We start from the raw sequence: 10,700 nt of genomic DNA, 5'->3' as shown, positions 1-10,700 counted from the left end.
TATTTTGGAATAATTTACTCGATACAGGAAGAAATTATTTGCCAGCCTTTTTTTAATGTAAAATATTATTTCCAGCTCGGTAGAAATTAATTCTGGCCACTTACACCCAAATTAACCTACAACCCTGTACGTTTCGGAGGGAGGGAGGAAAAGCGGGGAGAATATACCGGGGGGGGGGAGGGGGGGGGAGGGGGGGGGGGGGAGGGGGGGGGAGGGGGGGGGGGGATGGGGGGGGGGGGAGGGGGGGGAGGGGGGGGGGAGGGGGGGGAGGGGGGGGGGGGGGGAGGGGGGGAAGGCACACACTCCTTCCAGCCAACGAGGATCCGAATCCAGCTCGCTGGTGTAGTACTAACTGCTCCGCTAACCTTGCTCCCACACCTCCCTCTTGACAGTTGGGCACCTATTGAAAAGGGTCCAGAATAATTCTCGGAGCCCTTTAAGAAACAACCAATGTCACCCCTCTCTCTTCTTCCCACCCCCCACCGCTCTCTCACCCCTCATCTCTCCTCAATCTCTCAGCCCTTCTCTATCCCTTCTCCATTCTCTCTTACCCCACTCCATACTCTCTCTCCTTTTCCTCCCACCCCTTTACACCCTCTCCTCCCAACTCCCCCTCACTCTCTCTTCCCACTCCTCCCTCTCGTCCCCCTCCCTCTCGTTCCCCCTCTCTCGCCCCTCTCATTTCCCCTCTCACCTCCCTCACTTCCCCCACACTCTCTCCCCTCCCTCACTTCCCCCACACTCTCTCCCCTCCCTCACTTCCCCCACACTCTCTCCCCTCCCTCACTTCCCCACACTCTCTCCCCTCCCCTCCCTCACTTCCCCCCCTCCCTCACTTCCCCCTCCCTCACTTTGCCCCCCCTCCCTCACTTCCCGCCCTCCCTCACTTCCCCCCTCCCTCACTTCCCCCCTCCCTCACTTCCCCCCTCCCTCACTTCCCCCCCTCCCTCACTTCCCCCCTCCCTCACTTCCCCCCTCCCTCACTTCCCCCCTCCCTTCACTTCCCCCCTCCCTCACTTCCCCCTCCTCACTTCCCCCCTCCCTCACTTCCCCCCTCCTCACTTCCCCCTCCCTCACTTCCCCCCTCCCTCACTTCCCCCCCCTCCCTCACTTCCCACCCCCCTCCCTCACTTCCCCCTCCCTCACTTCCCCCCCCACTTCCCCACACTCTCTCCCCTCCCTCACTTCCCCACACTCTCTCCCCTCCCTCACTTCCCCCTCACTTTCCCCTCACTTCCCCCCTCACTTTCCCCTCACTTCCCCCCACTTCCCCCTCACTTCCCCCAACACTCTCCCCTCCCCACACTCTCTTTCCCCTCCCACACTCTCTTTCCCCTCCCACACTCTCTTTCCCCTCCCACACTCTCTTTCCCCTCCCACACTCTCTTCCCCTCCCACAACTCTCTTTCCCCTCCCACACTCTCTTCCCCTCCCTCATTCTCTTTCCCCTCCCTCACTCTCTTTCCCCTCCTCACTCTCTCTCCCCCCTCTCTTTCCCCTCCCCCTCTCTTTCCCCTCCCCCTCTCTTTCCCCTCCCCCTCTCTTTCCCCTCCCCCTCTCTTTCCCCTCCCCCTCTTTCCCCTCCCCCTCTCTTTCCCCTCCCCCTCTCTTTCCCTCCCCCTCTCTTTCCCCTCCCCCTCTCTCTCTCTTTCCCTCCCTCCCCCCCTCTCTCTCTTTTTCCCCTCCCTCCCCCCTCTCTCTCTTTTTCCCCTCCCTCCTCCCTCTCTCTCTTTTTCCCCTCCCTCCTCCCCCCTCTCTCTTCTTTTTCCCCTCCCTCCCCCCTCTCTCTCTTTTTCCCCTCCCTCCTCCCTCTCTCTCTTTTCCCCTCCCTCCTCCCCCCTCTCTCTCTTTTCCCCTCCCTCCCCCCTCTCTCTCTCTTTTTCCCCTCTCTCTCTTTTTCCCCTCCCTCCCTCCCCCCTCCCCCTCACTTCTCTCTCTTTGTTCCCCCTCTCTCTCCCCCCCACTTCTCCCACTCCCTCTCATCTCTCTCCCCTTCTCTTTCCTCTTCCCCTCTTTCCCCTCCCCTCTCTCCCCCCCCTCTTTCTCCCCCCCCCTCTTTCTCCCCCCCCTCTTTCCCTCTTCCCCTCTTTCCCTCTTCCCCTCTTCCCTCTTTCCCCCCCCTCTTTCCCTCTTCCCCTCTTTCCCCCCCCTCTTTCCCCCCCTCTTTCTCCCCCCTAGCATCTTTCCCTCCCCTCTTTTCCCCCACCCCTCTTCCCCTCCCCTCTCTCTCCCCCTCCCCTCTCTCCCCCTCCCCTCTCTTCCCCTCCCCTCTCTCTCCCCTCCCCTCTCTCCCCTCCCCTCTCTCCCCTCCCCTCTCTCCCCTCCCCTCTCTCTCCCCTCCTCTCCCCTCTCTCTCCCCTCCCCTCTCTCTCCCTCCCCTCCCCTCTCTCTCCCCTCCCCTCTCTCTCCCCTCCCCTCTCTCTCCCCTCCCCTCTCTCTCCCCTCCCCTCTCTCTCCCCTCCCCTCTCTCTCTCCCCCCTCTCCTCCTCTCTCTCCCCTCCCCTCTCTCTCCCCTCCCCTCTCTCTCCCCTCCCCTCTCTCTCCCCTCCCCTCTCTCTCCCCTCCCCTCTCTCTCCCCTCCCCTCTCTCTCCCCCTCCCCTCTCTCTCCCCCTCCCTCTCTCTCCCCTCCCCTCTCTCTCCCCTCCCCTCTCTCTCCCTCCCCTCTCTCTCCCCTCCCCTCTCTCTCCCCTCCCCTCTCTCTCCCCTCCCCTCTCTCCCCTCCCTCTCTCTCCCTCCCCTCTCTCTCCCCTCCCCCTCTCTCTCCCCTCCCCTCTCCATCTCTCTCTCCCCCTTTCTTTCCCTCTCACTCTCTCCCTCTCCTCTCTCTCCCCCCTCCAACCCCCCCCCCTCCTCCAACCCCCCCCCCCCCCCCTCCTCCTCCTCTATCTTCCTCTTTGCATAAACCGCGTTTCCTCCCCAGTCATTGCTGCCAATGCGTTCAACCTACGAAAGGCAGCGCTTGTGTACAGCGCCGCCCGGGCGAGCGGAGAGCGGGGCGGCCGAGCCCGGAGACGGAACCGAGCAGTATCTCGGAGCGGATGCCCCTTGAACTTGACCTGTCAGCGGCCTGGGAGCCACTTCGCGGAGGGCAGCGGCGCTGATGCCTCGCCGGACCATAGCCGCGATGGAGACTCTGGGACCCGGGCAGGGTTGACTTGGGGCTCCGGATCAAGGTGGGGGGAGAGAGTCCACCCCATCCCTCCCGGGGACAGGGTGCCTTCTCCAGCCGTGCGAGCCCAGGAATTGTCCCCCGAGGACGCGGATGCTCGCCAGGACCGTCCGCCACATTCTGGACGGAGTGAAGGTGGAACTTTCAGGGCAGGACAATGTGGTTCTCAGCAGTTACAGAGCCAGGGACCCCGACGCCGAGGCGCTGCTGGTAAGTCCCTCTCCCCGGCCTTGCAGAGGGGTCAGCAGGCGGTTCGGCCCCTCTCCCCTTTCCTACCCCCTCTCCCCGCTCAGCGCCGGCCAGACCACCATGGCCGGTCTCTCCCCACCTACCATCCCCGCTTCGTTGCACTTCTGGAAAGTTTCCCCGGTGCCCGAGACGGACCCCGAGACTCTCTCTCTCTCTCCCTCTCACTCTATCTCTCCCCCTCTCGCTCTCTCTTTCTCTCTCGCTCTCTCTCTCCCCCCTCTCTATCTCTCCCCCTCTCGCTCTCTTTATCTCTCCCCCTCTCTCCCCCCTCTATCTCTCCCCCCTCGCTCTTTCTCTCTATCTCTCCCCCTCTCTCTATCTCTCCCCCTTGCTCTCTCTTTCTCTCTCTATCTCTCCCCTCTCACTCTCTCTTTCTCTCTCTCCCCTATCTCTCCCTTCTCTATCTTTCCCCTCTCCCCCTCTCACTCTCTCTCTCTCTATCCATCTCTCCCCCTCTCTCTATCTCTCCCCCGCTCGCTCTCTCCCTTTCTCTCCCTCTGCTCTCACTTTTTCACTTTCTCGGTCTCTCTTTTTCTCCCTCTCACCTTCTCTCGCTCTCATATTAGCTCTCTTTCTCTTGCTCTTTTCCTCTCTCTCTATCACCCATTTTTCCCTGGCACCCCCACTCCTTTCTACTCAAACCCTCTCCACCCTGTTGAATTTTACAACCCCCGCACACTGTGCCAGACTCAATTTTGACTGTTTAATACAGTTGAGTGGAAACGCACATCTTGTAGCTGTATACAGGGTCTGTATACGTGGGCCAGGGCCTGGCAGATGGAGTACGATGTTGGTAAATAGGACTTTGGAAGGAAAAATAGTAATTCAGGCAGGTATTTAAATGGAAAAGGAAAATCAGCATGTGATGCAGGGAGACCTGGGAGTGCTTGTGCATGAATCGCAAAAGGTTGGTTTGGAGGTCATCAGGAAAGCAAATGGGATGTTGGCCTTCATTGGCAGAGGGATTGGATGTAAGAGCAGGGAGATTTAGGATGGAGATGAGGAGGAAACTGCTTCACCCAGTGAGTAGTGATATGCACATCTATATTTATATATATATATATATATATATATATATATATATATAAATGTGTGTGTAGATATGCATCTATATCTCTCACTCTAACACTCTCTATCTCTATATCTCTACCTTTGTATCTTACCTTATCTACGCACACAGATACACACACGCATGCATGCACACATCTGGGTATCCATCCCATGGGATGATGGTTCCTTTCAGTCAGTTTGTGGGGTTTGATATGAGGATCCCCCACTCCTCAGAAAGGAACAGTGTGCGTGAATGGATTTAAGGTGAGACTGGTGTTGCACAGGTCCAGACCCACCCTCTCGACATCCCCTCCTGGATCCAGCGGCACGGTGAGGTCCAAGACAGCCCGGTGGGAGAGGTTGTGTTGTGGTGAAGGGCCAGACCAAACTTCGATGCAAGGGATGCCCTTTCTGTGCTTCACAGCAGGTGTTTGCTTTATGGCCGCTGACCCTACGAGAGGGTTCGCCTGGCCTTTGACAGGTCTAGTTTATCATCCTGCTGGGTGTCTATCCACCCTCTGCACCAGGCAGGTGGGGGGAGTTGGTTTAGCAGGTAGTACTGGGTTACAGGGTACCAGTGGCACTCAGACAAGTGACCTGATTTGTACGTGTGTATATATACACATACATATATCTGCACATTTCTGTAAAATCTGTATATATCTATATATGTATATGCACATCTCTCTCTCTCTCTATATAGATCTCTCTATAACAGAGAGAGAGAGAGAGAGAGATACAGTACATAGGAAAGATTTGCTTGGTTATAGGACACTGTTCATCAATCTCACAGTGTGCAGAATGACCCCATTCCCCAGCCTGACGCTCCTGAATTTGATGCTCCACTACCTCCTTCCTTGTGGTTGAGGGTCAAAGGTACCGTGCGCTGAATGCAAAGGGTCCTCTACGATTCCTTGCACTCTGTTTAAGCCCTGCTCTTGGTGGAGTCAGGTTCGGTCTGACCAATTTGCATCACCCCGGCTTCCCTTGTCTCCCAGTCACCCTGCACACTCTTGTCAGTGGGAATCCTTGGTTCTATGGAGCTGAGAGAGACCTGGGGTCTGATGGCCTGGTCATGTCAGGCTCAGGTGGCCAGCCTCCTACCCTGAGGTTCAGGGGAACCTCAGTATCTCCCTGTTCGAGCAGCCCCCCCCCCCCCCCCCCACCTCCCCCCCACCCAACCGAATGAATCCAACAGCCCATTTCTCTAAGGTCAGGAGAGCTTGGCCCCATTTTTTTTCCAGTCTCTCAACCAATTCAGAGGCATGTTGCCGCATTGCCACCTTGGATCAGGAGATCACAGCTGTGAGCAGGTCACTCCAGGACTGGTCACCCAGTGCTTCCCATGATGATCTCCTCTACTTCGAAGGGACTGGATGCAGACTGGTGTTCGTTCCGTTGAGCACCTCAGCTCTGTCCGCCGCAATAACAGAGGCCAAACGTTTCGATTCTGCAACCCAGTCCTACACCGACACATCTGTCCACAGCTTCGTGCTCTACTAAACCCCGGTGACCTGCACATTAGAGGAACAATGCCTTCTAGTCTGTCTGGACACTCTCCAACCAGACGGTGTTAACATCTACTTCTCCTGCCTCCCTTCCTCTGGCTCCCCACTCCCTTCCATCTCTATTCAGAGAGCTACCTCCCTCTCCCCTCATCACCTCAGCTCTTTCCTCTTCTACCCACCCACCCACATCCACCTATGACATGTTGGCCTGTGCTCCTCCCCCTGCCCCTTCCTCCCCCCCTGCCCCACCATTTTATTTCAAGTACCTGCCTGGTTTTTATTTGCCCTTGACCAAGGACCCAGGCCCCTAAAATGCTGATTATGCCTCTTTACCTCTGGACGCTACATGACTTGCTGAGTCCCGCCAGCACGTCTGCACATCGCGCAACAATCTCAGTGGGTTTTCCCGTTCATCTACGTCGAGGCTTCATCTTCTCCATGTCACTGAGTCACACAGCGTGGAAACAGGCCCTTCACCCCAAATTCCCCACTCACACTGCTCCCACCTGCCTGTGCTTGGCCCACATACCTCAAACCCCTATCCATCCAAATGCTCCTTGAGTGTTGCAATAGTACCTGCCTCGACATTACAGCACAGAAACAGGCCCCTTTGGCCCTTCTAGTCTGTGCCCAACCATATTTTTACAGCCTCGTCCTACTGACCTGCACCCAGTCCATACCCCTCCCATCTGTGTACCTGTCCAAATTCCTCTTAAATATTAAAAATTGAGCCTGCATTCACCACTTCAGCTGGCAGGTTGTTCCATACCCCCACCACTCTTTGTGTGAAGAGGTTCCCCTTAAACCTTTCCCCTTTCACCCATGTCCTCTGGTTTGTATCTCACCTATCCTCAGTCGAAAAAACTGATCTACATTTGCTCTGTCTACCCCCCCTCATAATTTTAAATATCTCGATTAAACCTTCTACGTTCCAGGGTATAAAGTCCTAATCTGTTTAACCTTTCCCTGTAAATCAGGCAACATCCTAGTAAATCTCTGCTCTCTTTCCACCTTATTGGTATCTTTCCTGCAGTTCGGTGACCAAAACTGCACACAATACTCCAAATTTGTCCTCACCAATGTACAACTTCACCATAACGTCCCAACTCCTGGACTCAATACTTTGATTTATGAAGGCCAAGATGCCAAAAGCTCTCTACCCTCCCGTGATGCCACTTTCAGGGAATTTTGTAACTGTTTTCCCAGATCCCTGTGTTCTACCACACTCCTCAGTGCCCGACCATTCACCGTTGACATCCCATCTTGGTTTGCCCTTCCAAAAATGCATCACCACCTCCCCTTGTTCCATACACCAACCACCCTCTGTAGTTAAATCTTCCCCAACCCCCTCCCCCCCACCTTAAACTCTATCCTGAGGACAAAAGACTGCGTTCAGCCGAACTATTCCTCTCTGGATTTTGTGCGCCTCTATGAGATCACCCCTCAACCTGTGGTTATCAACAAAATACAAATATTCTTTTCCTTCTTAATTATTTGCATTCTCATGCAAATAAGTAATCATAAAAAACAGAAGTGGATGGGATAGATATTTGTAAGACTTTGTCAGCAATACTGGACATCCGTTTGCAACCTAACCCATTGACCGCTCTTTTTTGGAATTAAATTTCCAGAACTGGGACGGGTTCCCACTTCCACACATCGGGCTGTGTCCTTTCCTGCACTGTCGGCTAGAAGAGCAATCTGATTTAAATGGAAAGATTCTCATCCACTGACTTTTGACTCGGTGTCTCTCTCAAATTACGTCATGTTTAAGTTTAGAGGAAGTTGGGGATTGTACACTTGGTATGTCGCCAAGAGACTTGGCGACCTTTTATAAATTATTTCCACATGACTTAGTTAATAGAACTATTTTCCCTTCTGGACTAAATCTTTTCTCTTTGTTGGTGAAGACCCGACAATTACATTTTATTAATAAATTCTCAGGAAAGGCTGCCCGGTCTTTTGCTTTTTTTTTAGATTAGGTGGGGTTTTATATAATAATTTTTTTGTGAAGCTTTCAGTTTGAGAACACGTTCATTAATTGTGGTGTAAACAATATGTTATATCATATAGTGATATTTGCCCCCTTCTTGATGATGTTCTCCTATTCTCCTCGTGTGTTGTTTACCTATAATATCATTAATAAAAAGATTGAAAAAGAAAGAAGAATAGAAGCAGGAACTGCCCTGCCATTCCTTACCCACTTTTCCACTGGCCCCCTGTCCCAGGAATTAGCGGGGAATTTACTGGGACAGGGCCCAGTGGAAAAGGAACACCGACTGAACGCCAGCATCGGATGATGTGATATCACGTTAGGGATTAACCGCCTCTACCCTCTGCTCACATCCCCGGCGGTCGCTGACAAAGCCAGTGGAAAAGGGACAGCAGAAAGTTGCCCGTTTCCAGTCGAAGGTTGCACACTCCGATCCTCGGGGATGAGTGTGTTCAGTGGAAAAGCAATTAGTGTCCTAGTGAAGGGTGGCCCAATGGAAACGGCACAAAGGGCTTCCAATCCCGGGACACGCATGACCAGTTCATTGGGATGCCAGTGGAAAAGAGGCTAATGAGATCATGGCTGATCTGATGAAGGGCTCATCTCCATCTTCCTGCCTTTTTCATTCCCCCTTCATTCCCCTACGGTGTAAAAATCTGTCCAACCTTGTCTTAAATATATTTACTAAGGTCGGCTCCACAGCTTCAACGGGCAGCAAATTCCACAGATTTCCCGCCCTCTGGGAAAAGCAGTTCCTACTCATTTACAGATGCAACAATGCATAGCACAGCCTCACGAACACAGCGCGCTCCCACGAACACAGCGCGCTCCCACGAACACAGCGCGCTCCCACGAACACAGCGCGCTCCCACGAACACAGCGCACTCTCACGAACACAGCGCGCTCCCACGAACACAGTGGTGAATGCAGACAGATGCTGAACCTGCAGCCAACTTTGCCTGCACCTTGGCCACTGCATAGATCCCAGCATCTAGTGTACATGTCTCGAAACACAGTCAAGCCCGTGGCTTGAACCAAAGGGTTAAACCAGGACAGAATGCACTTGGTACGAATTCTTTGCAAACAGTGCAACTGTTCCGAGCTGACACAGGGAAGTTTAGAAACAAGAGTCTCCTTGCGTTGTTTGTTCTTGTATCTTTTTGACCTTCTGCTTCATGTCAGGTGACTTGTTACTGCCTCCTAATTGGCCGCCGTTGCAAGGAAGTCCATTTGAGCAGCTCTGTTGCAGACAGTGCAGAGAATGGGGCGCACCAGCAGCAGTTTGCCAACACTCCTTGACCACAGACTCTCCCTTGTTCTCACTTCCTCATCGAATGCAGTTCCTTGTAGACCAAGATGACTGGTGAATTGAGACTGGCTTAGAAACAAACTTTCTCAAGTTGAAGTTCAGACTTATTATCTGACTGTGCGTGCACAACCAGATGAAACTATTTATTTTTGGACCATGGTGCATGCACGTAAAGTGCAGGGTGTAATGACCCCATGTAAGTATAAAAAGATATAAAATAACAATAGGTAGAGATAGAGATGGATAGAGTGCAGGGCGGGGTGTTACAGTGGGTCACAGACTGTGGGGCGGGGTGTTACAGTGAGACACAGAGTGCGGGGCGGGGTGTTCCAGTGGGTCACAGAGCGCGGGCCGGGGTGTTACAGTGGGTCACAGAGCGCGGGGCGGGGTGTTACAGTGGGTCACAGACTGTGGGGCGGGGTGTTACAGTGAGACACAGAGTGCGGGGCGGGGTGTTACAGTGGGTCACAGACTGTGGGGCGGGGTGTTACAGTGAGACACAGAGTGCGGGGCGGGGTGTTACAGTGAGACACAGAGTGCGGGGCGGGGTGTTCCAGTGGGTCACAGAGCGCGGGCCAGGGTGTTACAGTGGGTCACAGACTGTGGGGCGGGGTGTTACAGTGAGACACAGAGTGCGGGGCGGGGTGTTACAGTGGGTCACAGACTGTGGGGCGGGGTGTTACAGTGAGACACAGAGTGCGGGGCGGGGTGTTACAGTGAGACACAGAGTGCGGGGCGGGGTGTTCCAGTGGGTCACAGAGCGCGGGCCGGGGTGTTACAGTGGGTCACAGAGTGCGGGCCGGGATGTTACAGTGAGTCACAGAGTGCGGGGCAGGGTGTTACAGTGGGTCACAGCGCGGGCCGGGGTGTTACAGTGGGTCACAGAGCGCGGGGCAGGGTGTTACAGTGAGACATAGAGCGCGGGGCAGGCTGTTCCAGTGGGTCACAGAGCGTGGGGCAGGGTGTTACAGTGAGTCACAGAGCGCGGGGCGGGGTGTTACAGTGAGTCACAGAGTGCGGGGCGGGGTGTTACAGTGGGTCACAGAGCGCGGGGCAGGGTGTTACAGTGAGACATAGAGCGCGGGCAGGGTGTTCCAGTGGGTCACAGAGTGTGGGACGGGGTGTTACAGTGAGACTGGCCGAAGAGCAGCTGAACAGCACCAGATATCGGAACTGGGATGCGAGAGGGTTCGTGAACTGAAGGCTTCCTGACCGTGTTGGAGGTTTCGATCCAGAGCTCGTGCTGCTGATGCCCTGGGACTGAAGTCTATGTGGCTGCTGGACTGTTGGTTGCAAATCCGGGAACAGCCAGGGACTGTGCTTCTTCTCTGACCACAAGGGGGGGCGGGAAGGGGGCAACTTGCGCTGACGGAGAGACTTTCCTTACTTCAGAATCATGGCGGTTTTGTGTAATATTCCTT

At 54.6% G+C, this 10,700-nt stretch overlaps 1 protein-coding gene across 5 annotated transcripts in view; it reads left to right on the top strand.

Moving 5' to 3' along the window:
* Positions 1-2,863: 2,863 nt before the first annotated feature.
* The window catches only part of LOC138754813 (ral guanine nucleotide dissociation stimulator-like), an 88,886-nt gene continuing 81,049 nt past the window's right edge, over positions 2,864-10,700 (top strand). For 4 of the 5 annotated variants that reach the window (XM_069919662.1, XM_069919659.1, XM_069919658.1 and 1 more), the window contains exon 1: positions 2,864-3,380. In XM_069919662.1, coding sequence (XP_069775763.1) covers positions 3,264-3,380 — 117 coding nt within the window. In that variant the 5' untranslated portion in view covers positions 2,864-3,263. Of the gene's footprint in view, positions 3,381-9,297; positions 9,476-10,700 lie in introns of those variants that run through there. The other variant, XM_069919664.1, reaches the window with a different exon arrangement.

Source organism: Narcine bancroftii, chromosome 2 (genome assembly GCF_036971445.1).
Source record: "Narcine bancroftii isolate sNarBan1 chromosome 2, sNarBan1.hap1, whole genome shotgun sequence".
In the NCBI taxonomy this organism is placed as follows: domain Eukaryota; kingdom Metazoa; phylum Chordata; class Chondrichthyes; order Torpediniformes; family Narcinidae; genus Narcine; species Narcine bancroftii.
Note: the sequence above shows the minus strand (reverse complement) of the source record. Positions and strands in the feature narration are given on the sequence as shown.